The sequence below is a fragment of the Astyanax mexicanus genome, chromosome 13 (assembly GCF_023375975.1).
Source record: "Astyanax mexicanus isolate ESR-SI-001 chromosome 13, AstMex3_surface, whole genome shotgun sequence".
Lineage (NCBI taxonomy): Eukaryota > Metazoa > Chordata > Actinopteri > Characiformes > Acestrorhamphidae > Astyanax > Astyanax mexicanus.
This window is the reverse complement of record NC_064420.1, coordinates 25,752,612-25,772,077: the sequence shown is the minus strand read 5'-3', so window position 1 is coordinate 25,772,077 and position 19,466 is coordinate 25,752,612. Positions and strand designations below refer to the sequence as shown.

Genomic DNA, 19,466 nt, shown 5'->3' with positions numbered 1-19,466 from the left:
AGTCATTTAAGAGTTAGTGCTTGTGTTGTCGCAACCATGGTGAAATAAATATAATAATTATAATATAATAATAATACTGGTATGTAAAATAAAAAGAACAATAGAATTAAACTCCTGGTGATTATTTGTTGGCATATATTTCCTAAGAATTTACCATAAATAAATATATGTCCATCTACCGACAATGGTGCTAGGTTGTTAGTTAACTTTGTTTATCTAAATATTTCATTATGCTATATGTGTAAATAAAAGGATTTGGGATTTGATCTAAGCCCTGTTTTAACTTTTAGTAGACAAAGTGTAGAAGTACACAAAGTTCTTACCAGAGAATCTAGAAGAGAGAGATTATCCATTTAAAAAACTCTTACTCATTAGTCGGACCACAAGAGTGAGTCATATATGAATTCATAAATGAGTTAATGTGGAGCAACTAAGCAAAATCAGAGTTTATAAACGTTGGATGATTTTTTATACTGACATTTGTATTCCTTTCCTCAACACAATATGAAAATAAATGTTTCAGTATCGAAGACATAATAATTGAAACTTTAAAACTCAGTGCTCTGCGGGTATCTCCAGCATCATATCACTAACCAGTCAGCTCACAGGTGACCTTTACTGCCTAAACCTGTTTACTGTAGAACAAATTGAAATTTATAAGTAAGATTTCTCTGCTTTTTAGCGAAATATATTATTATACTTTGCAAAATGAAAGAAATATTCAAAGATAGTGATTCATTACTTTTTTAATATGTGTTTTGGCCGTTTAGCTCCATTTACCCCCATTCATTTTGGACTCACTCGCGGGCTCCCTCTAGCGGTGTGCTGTTATTGTCTGACATGTAGGCTCTCCATATACTAGCTACACTCACCTCACGCGCCCCCTCCCCCCAGACCCATACGGCGGGAACTTCTGCGCGCGCGCGAGTTTCTGTCAGTTTGTCAGTTTTTCTCTCAGCAACTTCTTTGGCTCAGCTGAGGTGAACCTCCCGTTTACATTAACTAACTGACTAACAGCTCAAATATTCAGTACAGTTGAGAAAATGGACGAAAAACATGGTAAGAAACAGACTTTTTAAAACGTTTTGTTAAATTAAACCATCTGTTTACCAAGTTAGTTAGCTAAGCTAACCTAGTTAACTTTCATTGGCAAACACAACCTGACTGAAAATATTCTACTCTGTGACTGAGGAGTTGTTTCATTTACTGTAGCTAAGATTTTTATTATTGTGGTACTTATTCAAAATTCAAGATTTTTACTGTCACGTCACATATTACAGATGTACAGGTGAGTGAAAAACTTGGATGCAATTTCCCACTATTATGCAGAGAATAATATTTACAGCAGAGTAATTAGAAGCCAGTAACACTTAATACAAAAAGAGTGACAAACACACAAAAAAAACGAAAAACTGCAATAGTAAGTGGGAGATGTTGGGATTAGTTTAAGAAGAGTTAACGTTAACCAGGTTAGCTAACGTTAGTAGGGCTGTAAGATAGATCTTAATTTTTATTTATTTTTTCATATATATAATAATACTATTGTAATAATTCTCAATTACAACAACTTAATTAATTTTTATGTGTAAACAAACAGCACAAATTAAAGTGATGCACAAGCTAATGTTTCTTTTACACTTCACTTTTTTATTTTAAGAATAGTAAGCAGCCCCCTTCAACCTTAAATGCAGCTTTTATATTTATTAGTCACAATGTAAACATAACCTCCTTGTATTACAGTTAACAAAAAGTGTAAAATATGAAAATCACTGCCTATATGTATCTATGTGTAAAGATATAACTTACAATCTTATTTTAAAAAACCACATTAAAATAGTAATTCAATGTATCAAATTAATTTGATTGAGGGAAATCAAATTAATTTGATAAATTGAATTACTGTTTAAATGCGGTTTTGGAGGTAAACGATCTACACTACCTACAACGATCTTTTACTACACTACCTACAATGTTGATTGTATTTATAATTCACAATGTGCATTAAAATCGTGTGTTACAGGTAATAAAGAGAAGTCAGCGATTGTGTCCCCCATATCTCAAGCAAATAACACAGAGAGTAATAAAACAAAAGTCGAGGTCAAGACAGCAATGACAAACGGACAGAGTGAAGAAAAAAAGAAGGGTAAAGGGTCAAAGCCAGGTGAAACTGATGAACGTACAGGATATGAACAACTAAAACCCTCACAAGCAGAAAAGGAGCCCAGGAAAAGAGTGCACGAGCAAGAGATGAATGGAGCAGTGGTAGGGACGAAGAGAGGTAAAGTGGAAATGAATGGAAGAGAGGATGAAGAGACGACAAAAGAAAAGACAGAGAACGAGAACGATCAGGTTGTGCAGAGAAGTGGAGAAGAGATAGATGATGAGGTACAGTAATAAAACAGTAAGCAACAAAACTAATCATCCAGGAAGGGTTTCTTACCATATTTACAAGAATAAATACATTTCATAGTTTAAACAGACTTCATACCACTAAAGAATTATTCATATTGTTTGATTATATTAGATTGTCACATAATAATATTAGTTACAATTATTATAATTTAAACATAATAATGGAAATATTTTTAGATTTTAAAGTGGTGCATTGTTTTGTACCTGGACTTAAAGGGACACCTAACCCCTGAGTTTTGCTGTCTCCACCCTTAAAAAGGCTAAAATTTAAAAAAGTACTACTGTGGTTGGAAGGGGGGGGGGGTCAATAGGATTTCGGCTCTTGCTCATGAATATTCATACATGCAAACATATCACCTCTGATTGGCTAACAGTGAGACGGACAACAGTTTTAAGAAATGTTTTAAAATAAAGACATTTTACACTAATAATAAAGACATTTAAATGAGAAGTTGAAAAAGATTTGAAAAAGATTAAATGTTGTACCTGCTGCTAAACTCTTAAAGTACAGTGTTCAGTTCAGTTTTGAGACTGTGTCTATTTGGGGTATTTCGCTGTTTTATGTTCAGACCCAGCAGACCACAGCCAGTAACTTTGAGTTGTTGGAGGCCATGTTGGATTATTCATTATCTGGTCTAATAGGTAAGTAATCATTATTTTTTATTTCTGGCTGGCTGTCCCTATCCCTGCCTATTGTGTCTGGCTGTTATGAGCGTCAGATTAATTTGTATTCTTACTAGTAATGAAATATGTTGTGTGTGTGTGTGTGTGTTTAGAGGACACCAAGGCCATGCTGACTGAGGTGGAATCAATGCAATCCTGTATACAACAGAAAGCTCACAGGTGCACTGTCTCTCTCTCTCTCTCTCTCTCTCTCTCTCTATCTCTGTCTGCCTCTCTTCTTTTCCTTTTACACTGAAGTTTTTACACTGAAGCTTTATTGATTTGAATAAATAAAAGCCAAGCCTCTCACATTAATTACATTATTGACTTATCGTACAATAAATGGACGTAACCTTTATCATTTATTGATAATTGTGATATCATCTATTGTGTTTATTTGTAGGTTTGGTCACATTTATGACAGTGAACAGTATTTTAGCCAGTCATGCAATGACCAATGCATTAATGAGTAGGTAAAAATAAAGTATATTCCCAAACTGTGATTAATTACAAATTTGTTGTCTTTAAAAAGGATATAATCTCTTAGTTATGCTATTCTATTATCATTAAAATGTCAGTGGCATTTAAATTATCTTAATATGTATATTGTCCATACATTTATTTTTTACTGTAACAGGCCTGAAAAAAGTATTACTTATAAAGTAAAGTTACTATAAAAGCAGCTAAAGGCAACAAAAAACACAGCAAACACTTATTATTTGTTTCCATTGCTGTGGTTAATGAACAGAGATGAGCAGGAGAGAGGGTCTTGCAGCACAACACTGGACAAAGAGAGCATGAAAGAGATGAAGGGCAGATCCGTATGTGAGAAAGAAGAGGTTAATAGTGAATCAGATGAATGTAAGTGCCTTAGCCTGTAAAGAGAGATTCTTTATTTATGCAGATATTGATGTCAGTGCAGGTATTTGATTTTGAATTCTAATAAATGTCATACGTGGACAATAAAATAAGTATATAATCAGTTAAATGTAGGGGTGTTAAGATGCATTCTGCTTATGATTCAGTTCACAATTTAATTTTCTCACAATATTTGGAACTAATTTTTAATGACAAAAAATATGGAGACTTTTTAAAAACTTTTTATTCTTCAGTGTATAAACAATGAAAAATGTGCTTTGTATAAATTCTCCCTGTATTGTTCTAAGCATAAACAAATTACTGTGCTTTTTAAAGTTTTATTTAGTTTATTTAGAGAGTAACAAAGGAAATATAACTCATTACTTTACCTAAATAGGTTTTTGTGCATCTTTATTAAGTTTTTTCTGTGGTGTTTTTTTTTACTTTAATTTGACTGCATTTAAAATTCAAACCTTACTTTTCACTCCAATACATTATTGAAAATCTGTTGTTCATTCGGGCTTGTTAAGGATTACACCCACTGGTTCTTTGGCCTGCACTAGCAGGATTGCGACCTCTGGTGTTAAAACAATGCAACAAAACATTTCATAAACAAAACATGGAATTGTATGGTCCCACGATGCACATTGTCAAATTTTTCCATCTCGATGCATTGCACAGTGATGCTTTGTTACACCCCTAGTTAAAAGGCAGGGATATGAGTAGCTCCAATGTGAGATCTTATGTAGTTTAAATACTTAACTTTGTTTTTTCTTTAATGCCGGTTATTTTTTTAGAAACCTCAACAACCCACAGTTGTGTCAGATCCTAAATATTCTTCTTTAACTTATCTTTATCTTTTTGTTATAAATATAAAACCAAATAGGGATAATATCATTTAATTGGATACACTGTAGAGTGCATATGTTAATTTTTACCAGAATACCAAAAATACATACATTTTTGTTTTTTAGCTCTTTTGTTTTTATAAATTCTATGATTATACACAATACCCTGTTGAATGGTAGTGTCCTGTATATTGAAATAGACAAATAGTATAACTGATTATGTCAACACACTGAAAAAAAACATGCATGCATAAGTTAGATTGAGATCTATGTAAAGATAAAAAAAATTGAAAAATATTGTTAATTGGATGTTAATTTTTGAATTCTCAAAGAGACATACACATTATTTGGTTCGGAATTCACAACAAAATGCCATCCTAAACTATATAAGTTTAGTTGTCATGATAATGAATTTAAGATACACTGTGTGTGTAGATGTTGTGTGGGTGCAGTGTAGCAAAGCTAATTGTGGTAAATGGAGGAAACTCGATGAAGATGTGGATCCCTCAATGCTGCCCGATGACTGGATTTGTGAGAACAACCCAGGTACCACATACTTTGATTTACGCACATACAGATGTTTCATATCCTCACTTATTTTACAGGCTTTCTTTAGTGTTATGTTCAATAGACTCATTAGAAATCTTTATATGAACTGATGTAGAAAGTGTGTGTGTGTGTGTGTTTGTTTGTTGCAGACCCAGCATTCTGCAGTTGTTCAGCTCCAGAAGAGCAGTCCAGCATGTGTGAGGAAAAAATCTTCTTTAGCAACCTAGTACCAGGATCGCTGGTGTGGGTGCAGCAGAATGGACATTTCTGGTACAAAACTTTAGTTCTTTTACTGCCATGTGTCTGTGTTCTGTATGAAGGTATAGGCTAAATCTAAAGCACATATCAAATCAGATCTATTTTAATTATTTAGCGCTTTTTACTACTACACATGTCCTATCACCTGTACTGCCACTATACAGCCCTGGGAAAAATAATTTGCACCAGGAGTGGCATAAAGTTATCCAAAAGCATTGTGTAAGACTGGTGGAGGAGAACATGCCAAGATGCCTGAAAACTGTGATTAAAAACCAGGATTATTCCACCAAATATTGATTTCTTAAAACTCTTAAAACCTGAAAGCTCTGCATCTTTTTTTTTTTGTTATATCAGCAATTTCTCATTCTTTGCAAATAAAGGCTCTAAATGAAAATATTTCAATTTGGACTTTAGGAGAAATGTTGTCTGTAGTTTATAGAATAAAACAAGAATGCTCATTTCACTCAAACATATACCTATGAATAGCAAAATCTGAGAAACTGACTCAGAAACTGAAGTGATCTCTTATTTGTTTTCCCAGAGCTGTATATAGCGGACCCATCCTCATCTGGTCAGGCAACTGATAAATTAATGTTAAAAATTAAAGTTATTCAAATGAATAGCCACACCAGCAGTGGAAACAGTTAGAAAATTAGAATTAGAACTAGTTAGAGTTTATTTAAACTTCAATGTAATCAGTTGTGGAGTGTGAGCTACTAGTCTAGGCTGGACAGGTAGGCAATCAATAACTTAAAGGAAGGCAGAAAGATGAAATTAGTTTTGACTGGATTCATGGAGAACAGACAATATGTAACATTATCAGAGTGCGGCTAATGACTCCAGCAGATCTGAATAAAACAGCGTGACTAAAGTAAGAGAGACAGAATCTAAAATGAGGCACCCTGAAACACTGGCATCCACCCACTCTACCGTCCTCAAATTTAAGTGATTCTAGTCAGTGAGCAGGACAACATTACCAGCTTCTCAGTTTACCATTCCCTGTGTCCATGAACCCCTGGATCTGCAGCTTTTATCTGAAGGGAAAACATTAATTACCAAAAGCTACTAGGAAACCAGCACCCTGTGATCTGAGTAATCGTGACGGTTCATTATAGGAGGTTAGGTCTCGCATATTGTGTATAAACTGCAGTTATTTTATATTGTGATGAGATCAGTAGCACTGCTCATTACCGGCAGTCTATGTATTGTAATGCTTATCTGCTTTACCTTCCTGTTATACCTACCTGTTTATATTTACCTGTTTACTTACATTGATTACCTGTATATAAGGATATAGGGGATGGCTCACTCTATGGGATAGACTGTAGGACCCACAGCTTATTCTGGTGGGGGGGGTGAGGTCAGTCCTGAAAAGGGAAATGTGTTAATTGTGTACACTATGTTTAATGTTAACCAGTATTGTTAAAGGCCTGTAGCTGATTTTATATGTAATTGCTTTAACCACGTTATTAGGTTAGCTCACCTATGGGATGCAATAATTATTGGTCCATGTTAATGGGGGTGGGGCTAGTCAAATAAGAAAAGTGGAAAAAAGAAGTATGGGGGACTCTGTGGGACTCACCTGTTGTTGCAGGAGGGCACAGGTAATGGAGTCAGAGCAGGGAAAGTGAGTTTCATGCACTGATTTTAGTCAGAGAAGTGTCCTTTTCATTTGTTTTGTTTTCTTTATTAAGCTTACTGTATGAATGGATTTTTCGCATCAGCGTGGTACCTGTACACTGTAAACCCTAATAAGTTAAGTCTACTCAAATCATTTGAGGTAATTCGTTGCCTCAAATGAATTAAGTTTTGAAAACTCATTTTTTTTAGTAATTTGTAATTACTGTATGGAGTTAAACAAACTTTAATTTTTAAGTTCAACAGACAAACCAAAAGTACTTGACACTCAAAATGTGGTGTAGCTGAAACTTAACATTGTAAATTAATGTAACTTTTGCACACTTATTTGTTTAAGTTTATTGCAATGATTACCTAGAGTTGTTTTTACTCAACATATGCTTATTGTACACTGTAAAACCCGATAAGTTGACTAAACTCAAAACTTTTGTTGTAACCGATTACCTAATAAATTTTAAGTTCATGTAATATAATTTTAAAGTACAATGAACTTAACAAATACATATACATATATATTTAAAATTCATATTTTCCTGAACTTGTATTTAGTCTTCTTTCCGGTTTCATTCAACATTTTTTAAAATACTCTTAGAAAAGTAGATGAAAGAAAATAGTAACGAATTAAAAGAACTGAGAGCACAGTGAGAACACAGAGTCACTGCAGCTCAGTAAATGATGCTTGTTCTACAGCTACAACACAGAGACCAAGCATTTAATCGTAATATATGATCTACAAGTTTACCTAAGGTAGCCCAGGGGGAATCACTACACACTGATGGTGAGTGCTACAAACTGGGGGACACACCCAGTATGCAAATCGATTGTGACAGAAGCCAATGGAAAAGAAGCTGTTAATGGCAACAGACTAAACTCAGTTATTATAAGTTGATTCAACTCAGAGATCTCAGTTTGAATGTGTATGTGCCCAAGAATGTTCAACTAACTCAAAATAGTTGAGTATTGTTTAGAAATATCCAATTTTATGTAAAACAGACTTAATTTGTTTGAGTTCAAACAACTTCTGGGTTTACAGTGTAGACACTACTCAGTTTCACTACCCAGTGACTTTATGTCTCACTGGTGTGTGTTTGGCGAGCATCGTCACATTTAAAATCCTGTCTCAGGTCTGACAGTATTTAAAGCTTAATGATAAAAAAAAAGATATTTAAAGAAAAGGACACGTTGTTTTTGAATACAGGTGGCCAGCAATGGTCCAAAGGGATCCAGAGACGGATGACTACCTCGAGTTCCACAGGAAGACGGACCTTGATCCAGTATGAACTGCTGCTGCACAGTACCATCACCAGATAATTTTAATCACAAATTTAGCTGTACCTAAAAGTTTGCTTATATAATGTATGTATGTGTGTGTGTGTGTGTGTGTTTTTGCAGTGTACATGTCATGTGACATATTTTGGGGATCCAGTGTGTATTGGCTGGGTTCTGTGCAGCAATGTGAGGAACTACGCAGACCTGTCGGAGAATGATGTCCTCAGTGTACGCACACACTACGACACACTGTTCTGCTTTACAGGATTCTGCAGTTGTGTTCTAGAAATAGTTCTTAACCACTATTTTTATTCTATGTGTGTGTGTGTGTGTGTGTGTGTGTGCGGTTTAGATGTTGGAGTTTCAGGAATTAAAGGAGAAGCTGAAGGATGCCATTTGCATGTCAAAGCAAGCCCTTGACCTGTCCCCTCAGGTACATACCAACAGCAGTTAGCTGCTTTTTATAAACGTTACCCTTCAAGATACCACATGGCCTGGCCCTATAGTGCATTAGTGATATGATTATGATCTCATGCAGGGCTCTTTTATCTACTAATTCATTGTTGTTTACTGTCCTGTGACCTCATTTAAAACATATAAAAGCAACCATTAATTTTCTATGTTTGCCCCCCAGACTGTGAAACACATTACCTTAAGGAGTCATATCTGCTTCAACTGATTAAAATCTTGCTTTAATTCTGTGGTACAGGTACCACTGGTGGTACTCAAAGCATCCCAATGTGGTACACTAGATGACCTAAGAAAAAAATCTACTTGCATTGAGAAAAATAACTGAAATCTGTAAAGTTTTTACCTGTAATTTCCCTAACATTACATTAGTTAATGTTTAGTGCTTTAGCCGTTAGAACCTAAAGCTACACTTCAGTCCCTTACTTTTAGAACTACAGTTTTATCATTAGTAACATCAATTTTATTGGTCCTCCAATAAAACCCTGTGTAATGCCATAACAGATGATAACCTACATCAATCAGCCAGTCACCAATAGTTCACTACAGTTTGTGCATTACACTAAAGTTCGCTGATTGTCTCTCATGTTATTTTTTTTTTCTATCTAAATCCTTATGAGAGTCTCAGTAGGAATAATGTATTAACCAAAGCAAACAAACAAAATAACCAATCAAATAATTTACCTAATTATACTAACTTACAGACTGCAAAAGCGAGCAAGCTCCACACAACAGGTGAAGAACAATTGGCTAAAGATATGATTAAATATCTTATATTTGTGGATTACACGTCTAGATTACTGTGTATAATTAACAATGTATGTGTGGTAATTACATGTGTTTCTGTAAAATGGCTTGTAGTTTGTATATGGAGGTTTTAGTTTGGTCATTGGTGGTACATGGCCTAAAAAGTTTGAGAACTACTGCTTTAACTTAACCCTTTCAGACCCTGCATCCATTGCAATGGACATCATGTACTTTCTTTATTGTTACATGATTTGTAGCACATAACCCTGTTTAAGAGCTGTTGTCCATTAGAATAGACCATGAACCAGACAATCAACAAGTTTATAAACTAATGGAACTGTAACCTGGCTCCACCCACTGCACTGGAATGACAGTAGTGCCAGAGCCATTGAGGCAAAGTAACAGCTATTTTTTTTTACTAATTTAATGGGATCTAGATCACTTTGTACTTTTGTACAGTTTAAGGATTGTTTATGGAATAAAAAGATCAATATGAAATATAAAATATTACACACACACAAAAATATTAAATTGCTTTTAATTAATTGAATTAATTTGCTACGTAGAGTTTATAGTAGAATATTACAGCCTTCTTTTCTGTGCATTACAGACAGAAAACAGCATTCTTAAATTTTTTTCCATTACTTCAGATAATTCAGCTCTGAAGAAGTTAAAACCTTTCATTTTGGCATATAATTATGTCTGTCCTTATTATTTTTACATAATCTTGGGGATAAACACTTGTATTTGTATGTTTTCTATAATTTGATATTGTTTTTATCTGGTATTATTTGTATTATATTTTTCATCTTGTAATATGGATCTGTTCTTTTGATTTTTGCTTTTTGTTGATGTTACACAATTTGGGTAGTTTGAGCTTTAAAACATGCTCTAGAGATCAGTTAAATAATTAAAATAAATGATTTAAAGTTAAGGAGATACTTCAGAATGGTCAGAAGTGTTCTAATTATGAATGTGTTCCTCCACTAGACCACTAGATGGAGCCTGTTTCATTTCAGCCTAGGGCATTACAGGACTGCAATTTTTCGCCAATTGCTGCAACTAAAATTACTTGCGCAGCACAGTTATTTAAAGTGACGCACAGAGTGTATAACCTCTTTTCAAGTCTCCAACACTCTAAACACATTTCCTGCTTTACACAAATTTTGAAGTTCAAAATGACCCTTTTAAAATGCACTGAACATGAGTCTATAATTAAAACACAACAATCTGATATAAAGTCTCATGTTTTCATATCAAAACACTGCCATTCAGAATAATACAACATGAGATAATTGACCAATATATGTGCTATGTTAGCACTACAGTCAAGAAATAAACAATATAAAAAGAGCACAGGTGAGCTTCTTTTCACAACAAAAGTGGAAGACACTGCAGAGAGAGGAAGTGGGAGAGACAGTGAGAGGTAGAGCTGGTAGAGGATTTCATGGCAAAAGAAGACAACTTTCAAACTAGAAAGGGAAAGTTCGTTAATGAACTGGCTAGGAAAATCCTGCTAATTACATTAAAAAATTTAAATGGTTGCTAAGCAGTTTCTAAGCAGTTGCTAAGTCTGTTAACTATGAAGAGGGGTTGCTATGCTATTAACTTTTGACTCAAAGCTAAAGTCCAAAAGGTTTTGGCTCAAAGCTAAAGTCCAAAAACTTTTGGCTAATAGCTAAAGTCCTAAAAACCTTTGGCTAAAAGTTTAAGTCCACAAATGTTTGGTTAAAAGCTAAAGTCCAAAGACTTTTGGCTCAATGCGAAAGTCCAAAACCTTTGCCTCAGAGCTAAAGTCCAAAAACTTTTGGCTAATAGCTAAAGTCCAAAAACTTTTGGCTAATAGCTAAAGTCCAAAAACCTTTGGCTAATAGCTAAAGTCCAAAAACTTTTGGCTAAAAGCTAAAGATCAAAAACTTTTGGCTAAAAGCTAAAGATCAAAAACTTTTGGCTAAAAGCGTAAGTCAAAAGACGTTTGGCTCAAAGCTAAAGTCCAAATAATATCTGTGATGAATACTTATGTGTTGTTACAAAGTTGCTAACATATTCCAGGTGGCTGCTAAGGTGCTGCTAATAGTTGCTAAGCAGTTGCTATCGATTCTGAAGTGGTTAATAAGTTCCAGGTGATTGCTATGATTTTGTAAGTGGTTACTAAAGTGTTGCTAGGCAGTTGCAGGTGGTTGTTAATTGGTTGTTAGGTAGCCTATGGGGTAGCCTTTGCCCAATAGCTGTTTAATCCAGCAGCTGAAGGGGTTCTGTGCGCAGACTGAGCTGGTAAATCCGTAAATCGTATTGGTTCACAAAGCATAGCATTTGAACTTTGTAAAAAGTTCTACGAGTATACCGATTTTCATGGTTTTAGCTAAAGGACTTTGACCTGTAGAGCCGTTTGAAACTTTTGCCAAAAGTTTGTGGACACTTTTGAATGGATCCCTATGAGGAAATGTCCTAGCCTAAAAACGTCAGCTGTGCGAAAACCGCACAATATATCGCTCCAAAAAGCACAAGCAACATAATGGGCTACAGGTCAGACAATCTTGCAAAATTCTGTGTTTCTACTGTAGCTACAGATGGAGATAGTAGTTAAATTAGTAATTACATTTGAACGCTTAGTAATAATAATAATAAGATTATGAAGAACAAGAAGTTAATGAAATCGGAGCAACCTTAATTGATCATGTGATTAAAGATGGGCTGACAATGCGTAGGGGTGGGTATAACTCAGTTACAGCTTAAATTCTCTCTTTTTCCAGATGCGTTTGGTGAAATTTGGGTTCTGGACACGATATGACTCAGAAGAGGATAGTGACGTCAGAGGTACATACGTATAGAAACACACGTGCCATGTTCAAACAAACAAATAAACAAACGCACACCTAAATCGAATTGCTTTCCCTCCTCTCTTTTCTTATCTAAAACGTTTATTTGTACAGGTATAGAGTAAACGTATGCATTAATACCTTTTTAAATTTTGAAGACTGCTGAAGGATTCATTATTCCATACATAATTTTGATTGACAGCAAATTTAACCTCTGTCTTTGTGTGTGTGTGTGTGTGTGTGTGTTTGACAATGTTTTGGTTTTGCTCCTGCAGAGGTTCTGGAGCTCTTCAGTGGAAAGACTGGAAAATACTCTGACGATGAGGTCAGTTACACACATGCACACACACCCGCTCACAGTGAACGAAACATGAGTCGGACACAAATTTCCCATTCAGTTCTGCCCAACATTCTTTTTGAACAAACACTCAACCTCATCAAAACTGTGCTGTGTTTGTGTGCTTATGTGTGTTTGCGTGCATGTTTTAGGATGCATGGCCTAAGAAGCAAAAAAGGTGCCTGAAGAAAAGGGAAGACAAGCGTAAGTAACGGTTTACAAAATAAAAAAAGTATTATATACAGTATACAGCTCTGAAAAAAATTAAAAGACCATTTCAGTTTCAGATTTAGTTTTCTGATTTTGCTATTTATAGGTATATGTTTAAGTAAAATGAATATTGTTGTTTATAAACTACAGACATTTCTCCCAAATTACAAATAAAAATATTGTCATTTAGAGCATTTATTTGCAGAAAATGAGAAATGGCTGAAATAACAAAAAAGATGCAGAGCTTTTAGACCTTAAATAATGCAAAGAAAACAAGTTCATATTCATAAAGTTTAAAGAGTTCAGAAATCAATATTTGCTGGGTTTTAATCAGTTTTCATGCATCTTGGCATGTTCTCCTCCACCAGTCTTACACACTGCTTTTGGATAACTTTATGCCACTCCTGGTGCAAAAATTCAAGCAGTTCAGTTTGATTTGAGGGCTTGTGATCATCCATCTTCCTCTTGATTATATTCCAGAGGTTTGCAATTTGGTAAAATCAAAGAAACTCTTTTTAAAATCAGAGAAACAACAAGTGGAATCTTATTTTTTTCCAGAGCTGTGTATATACACTATATTTTACAGTAAGATACAGAGTACAATTTGTAAGATGGATTTCACATGTGTGCGGATGATGTTTCACAAGTTATGTGAACAATTCCAGTGTTTCCAGTTAATTTCTCCCTTGCACAAAGAAAAATCTTACTCACTGGAATGTTACTCTTCATCAACTCAAACTTAGTTCTGTAATGTTTTATTTCCTTTGGCTGAAGTGTTCTTTTATTCTAAATACAAATCTCAGGATGTTTTAAGTCAATCAACCACTAGACAAAAAAGGTTATTCATAATTTACAGTCATATCAGTATATTATAATCACCTACACTTACATTCACTGTGCATGTTTGTAGCTCCACTGACCAGAAATAGACAGGTGGTCATGATATTCTACTATGAATGAATAAATAAGGTCACACTTATATTGCACTTTACAATCACACACAATTTACTGTTACAACTGTTGTTCCAAACTGATTGAGCAAAAGCATGTATTTATTATATACTTTTTTCTTAGTAACTATTTTACTTTTTTATGGAATGTTTTTACATTTGTAAACTACTTTTATAGCTGCATTATTACATTCTGTTTGTAGCCTTTGATGGCCTTAGGTTTATTCTGATCAGGCAGAAAATTTAATTGTAGTGTTACTGTAATAATATATGATACATGTGAAAAGATCTATATTAGACAATCTTCTCATTTATTTGACATTTACTGTACATAGAAATAGCAGTTGATTTTGTGCTGGAAATCACATTATTCATGGGAGTAGCAGCAGTATATGTTTTGTATGTAAATGTAAAATCTATCAGTTGCAGGTATTTAAGTAGAAAATAGAAACAAACAGACACTTTTTGTTGTCACCCACAGAGAAAAAGCGAGCAAAGAGTGGAAGTAAAAAAGAGTGTGCAGAAAGGAGTGGAGAGAAAAAGCAGCAGAAGAAGAGTGAGAATGGAAAGAGTGTTAATAAGAAGAAGATGGAGGGTGGGGGAAAAGTGGGAAAGCATGCAAGAAATGCAGAGGAAGCTGCACTGAAAGTCACAGAACAGAAAGGTGAGAAAGTTGAACAGGAGCAGAGAGAAAATAACGGAGTGTGGGAATACAGAAAGGGAGGAGAATGGAGGAGGTCAGTGTTATTCATAACCATAGAAACCTGTTCATATAATCATCACACTGCACAGCAATTTTACGGGTGTTAAATTACCACTGCAAGTCTGACATCAGCACTGTAAGTGTTAAAGGTAACACTGAGAGTGTTGGAAGTGTTGATTAATTTGTTTAGTCTGTCACCATTCTACCTGTGTGTCTCTTTTTCTGGTGTTTTCATCCTTTGTCTTTGTTTCTACCTGTGTTCTGTCTAGATTTAACTGACCTAATGTTTAAAGAAGGGTTGAAGAAGAAGAGTTTCGCTCCCTCTTTCTCACAACCAAAGAAGAATAAAACTTCTGAAAAAACAGGTGATTCTGAATCCACAGAAACACTAACCTTCATTTTACTTGGTCACTGGTTATTTTAGTAGTCCAGCTGCATGCGAAAGAATCATTTTAAACTGGGCGGGTCCTTTCAGAGCGAATGAATCCGATTCCAGGTTATGTTTAGTCAGAGAGAGAGAGAGAGAGAGAAAGCGCCAGAAACTTCATTTCCGTGTTTTTACTATTATTGAATGAGCTACTGAGGTCTGAGTTCCCCCTTCTGAAGTCTCCATTGCTCCACCAGCCTCTCACGTTCATTAAAGTGTGACGTAAGTATGTAAAGACGTGTGACGTGGCCAGAAGAACCTCTGCGAAAAGCGACCGACACCCCAGTTTTTAGAATGAATATATTAGGCTTCTCCACTCAGAAATGCTTCTGCTTTCAGTTTAGAAACTAAATATTACGGACTGCCACTTTAAAGGAAATTATGTTAAGTTTCGTATGACCTAAATGTGAAATATTTGGTAATAAAAACACGTTGGTTTGATAAATTTTACAAAAATATCGGTTATTATTGTGAATTAATCTGTGGCTGGAGTTTGATTTGTACTCATAAAATTCTTTTAAGGTTGCCAGGTCTGGATATACGCAAACATTTCAGCTAATGTTGATGTTAATGAGATAAACATGGCATGCATAGCCTTACTTGTGCTATGCTGTAACTGACTCTGTTCTGTAAATTTTTCAGACGCAGTAAAGCAGCAGATTCAGGACCAGATGGTACCTGAGAGCACCATGGAAACGTCCCCTGACAGCAGCTGTAGCAACAAGCAAAAGAAGAAAAACTGCGGAAGTGAAGATGTAAAGAGAAAAGAGAGGAATAGAGATGAAGAAGGAAATGATGAAAAGATGATCAAGAAGCAGGACAAGCAGAAGAACCTACAGAGATGGGAGGATGAGTTTGGCAGTGAAGAAGAGGCGTTCATCGACGGTATGGAAGGAGCCGGTGATGAGGAAGGGTTCCTGGATTCAGATATGGACATTTTGGGCTGCGGAGGAAAGGAAGTAGACCATCTGTCCTGTACAGAGCACGAGGAGCTGGAGGAAGAGCCGTCCAGCTTTTCTCTCATGTTGTTGGAAGAGGAGTAGTGCAAGAAAATATTACTGTTTAAAAAACACACAAAATCATTTTTGTTGTACCCAATTCATTTGTTGTGTGAATTCTCACATGTTTACGTTAAAGTAGAGTAAATTAAAGTCTGCTTTAAGCTGCAGACAGTTTCAAACTGGATAAGTTACGTCAAAAACTTAAAGTAGTGAACAGTGCATGAACTTGTTAACAAAAATGAAACGTAAAAAGGCAAAATCACATGATTGATGACCCCTGACGCCATTTTTAGTCGGTCACTCACGACATGTTTGGTATCTGGCTGGTGCTTTTTTTGTTTACAGAGGGAGGCTAATGTTAGGCCGATGTTGCTGCACTTAATTAGGCCTAATCCCATTTCACCCCTTGGCCGTAATACTTACCCCTATCCCTGCTTTTAGAGTGTAACCCTTCCCCTCGGAACAGAGTTAGAAGGGGAAAGGGTAAAATCCTCCCCCTAAAAATTGGGACAACTCTTCAAGCACCTGATACGTCATCAGGAGCACTAAAGTTCAGTAACCAAGCTGCTGCTGGTTCACTAGTTAACTTTGGGCTTTATCATATATCTTTAGAAAGGGGCAAGTGGTGCAGAAATGAATTATTATTGTCCATTCCTTCATCCAATTCTCTGTGATGGAGAGCTAAAATTTGCTTTTATTTTATTTAATTTTTCTGTTCCATCTTAAATGCTGCAGCCACTGCCATCTGTTGCACCATTTAAGGTGAAACGGAAAAGTTAGCTAGCTTAAACTATGGTAATACAGTGCTAATCATCACTTTTAACAAGAAAAATACTTACATTTGTTGTTTTTTTTTTGGACGCTTTTTCCGACATCTTACCTGATTTTCATACCCCTCAGTTTGAAGTGTGCGTCTGAAAAACCTATGTATAAAGGGCTAACAAGCCCTATCCCTTTCCCCTACCTTTCCAGCCTAACAAAAAAATTAGGACACCCCTGTCCCTTGGGACAGGGGTGAGAGATAGGGCCAAGGGGTGAAATGGGATTGGGCCTTAGACTGTAGCCAATCTTATTTCTTTCATGTGTAATTTGAAATATCTGTTTAATTACTACACAAACAAGTTTTACTAAAATTATTCAGTTCAACAATATGCATAGTCCATACAGTTGTCACACAATTACTCTAAAACTGCAAAAACATTGTCATTATCATACTCATCACATCCTGCTGTGTAGAGCTAGTCGCACAGTAGTGTCCTAAAGCACATTAGCAAACTAAATTAATATCTGGAGGAGTTTTGAGAGACAAGCATTTCTTGGGTTGTGTGTTTACAGTGTTTGAGTGAGTGTATTAGCAACATTAGCTTAGTGTTGTAAACTTACTAAGCACATGTCTGGTACCAAACATGTCTTAGCTAATTGCCTATTTTCGCAGAACTAATCCTTGCAGATTTTGATCAGGTTCTGACATTATATTGTGTTTATTGTGGTGTATTTTGTTACACCACCACACCAACATTACATAGATGCTGTATTGCATGTCATTTGTATTGTGTTGTTTCAGCTAAAATTAGAAATGAGTATTGATCAGTGCAGCCATTTGCATTTGTTTAAGTTCATATTATTTTATACACCTTTCTCTAACAGAGCTGCTGATCTTTTTGATTATTTATGTATCCATCTATGTTCTGTTTCCCTACAAAGTTTTGCACAGTTTGTATCCTAATCTGATTTACTGATGTTATTAGCTGCACAACAGTCTGTTATTATTTAAATAGAAATACAAATTAACAGAGAGGAAATATTTATTATTTAAATATACTATTTATGCATTGTGTTTGTTGTGAAGTTTGAGTGTTATGAATTGTGACTTTTAATAAAGCACAATGATTATGTGTTTCGCAGTGTGTTTTGTGCTTGTGCAGGAAACCTTCACACCCATCATGTTCCATCCTCAAACCGCCACGCCAGAGATAAGATGGAAAGAGGGGCGTGTGTTCATTCATAGTGTTATTCTGTATGTTTTCAAAATTAGGAGAGGAAAAAACAGGTCTAACAAAATGTTGCTGACCGTTAAGAGCATTTTATTTATAAAAATCCATATTACATTTATATGCCCCTATGTTGTCATTATTGGATCAAATCTTTACCAAAATTGAACCTTTCAGGACAGACATAATATAATGATTAGTAATGTTAATTCTATATAAGTTCGAGCTCCACATCATGAAACTTACACAGTGAGCAAACAAGGACTAATAACACATTAATGTTCTTTGATCTAAACCACTCCTCTGTAGCTCTGAGTGTATGTTTAGGGTCATTGTCTTGCTGGAAGATGAATCTCTTTCCCCATCTCAAGTTTCGCTGTCTCCAACAAGTTTTAGTTCCAGGATTGCTCTGTATTCAGCTCCAACCATCTTCCCATCGTCTCTGACCAGTTTCCCTGTCCCTGCTGGAGCAAATCACTCCCCCAGTATGATACTACCACCATCATGTTTCACAGCGGGAATATTGTGGAATATTGTATGATGAGCCGTGTTACTTTTCAGCCACCACACATAGCGTTTTGCATTTAGGCCAAAATGTTCAGCTTTGGTCTCATCTGACCACAGCACTTTCTTACATATGTTTGATGTGTTCCTACATATGGCTTGTGGTAAACTGCAAATGGTATTTCTTATATCATTCTTTCAACAATGGTTTTCATCTTGACACTCTTCCATAGCCAAGGCCAGATTTGTGGAGTGCACAATAGAGGTGGGCGATACCGGGAATTTTGGTATCGATCCGATACCAAGTAAACGCAGGGCCAGTATTGCCGATATCGATACTGATACCGATACTTTTTAATATTTAAGCTTTATAGATCCAAATGATCCAAAAACCTAGGATATAATTTCACCAAACATTGTAAGTGATAACAAAATACTTTAGTATCACAATCAACATTTTTTGTTTAGAAACAATGGAACAGTAACAAAACAAAGTTTAAATATAAAGTAAAAAAATAAAATAAAAATTCTCCCCTCACTAGACATCTTTTCTAGTTCTTTGTTTCTTTTTTTTTATAGAATTGGCATTTGGAAAAACAATAAAAAATAAGGAATTGTCTTCCTTTCAGTGCAATTCAAATGCAAGTTTTTCTTAAATAAACAGAGTGTAAAAAAATATCACTCAACACTAATCTCCTGAGGTAGAGGCTTGTCGACTCGAGGAGAGCGCTGAGTGGGCGGGGCCAGGCTGAGCCTACCTGCGTGGCGGTTTGGCTGGCTTTGCTGAGCCATGTGACGCATGTGCAACAACAAG

The 19,466-nt window shown here is 35.4% G+C and overlaps 1 protein-coding gene across 2 annotated transcripts; it reads left to right on the top strand.

Moving 5' to 3' along the window:
* Positions 1-893: 893 nt before the first annotated feature.
* LOC103033755 (zinc finger CW-type PWWP domain protein 1) lies at positions 894-18,052 on the top strand. Of its 2 annotated transcripts, XM_022677483.2 has the most exons (16): positions 895-1,059; positions 2,021-2,385; positions 2,982-3,054; positions 3,189-3,255; positions 3,824-3,936; positions 5,217-5,327; positions 5,480-5,600; positions 8,425-8,500; positions 8,619-8,723; positions 8,848-8,928; positions 12,464-12,527; positions 12,805-12,854; positions 13,019-13,070; positions 14,508-14,690; positions 14,999-15,094; positions 15,799-18,052. In XM_022677483.2, exons 1-16 carry the CDS (start codon positions 1,044-1,046, stop codon positions 16,197-16,199), a joined length of 1,974 nt encoding a protein of 657 aa, XP_022533204.2. In that variant the 5' UTR covers positions 895-1,043; the 3' UTR covers positions 16,200-18,052. The 2 variants fall into 2 exon arrangements, with proteins under 2 accessions (XP_015457013.3, XP_022533204.2); XM_015601527.3 differs by lacking the exon at positions 14,508-14,690 and having other exon boundaries at positions 894-1,059.
* The last annotated feature ends 1,414 nt before the right edge of the window (positions 18,053-19,466 follow it).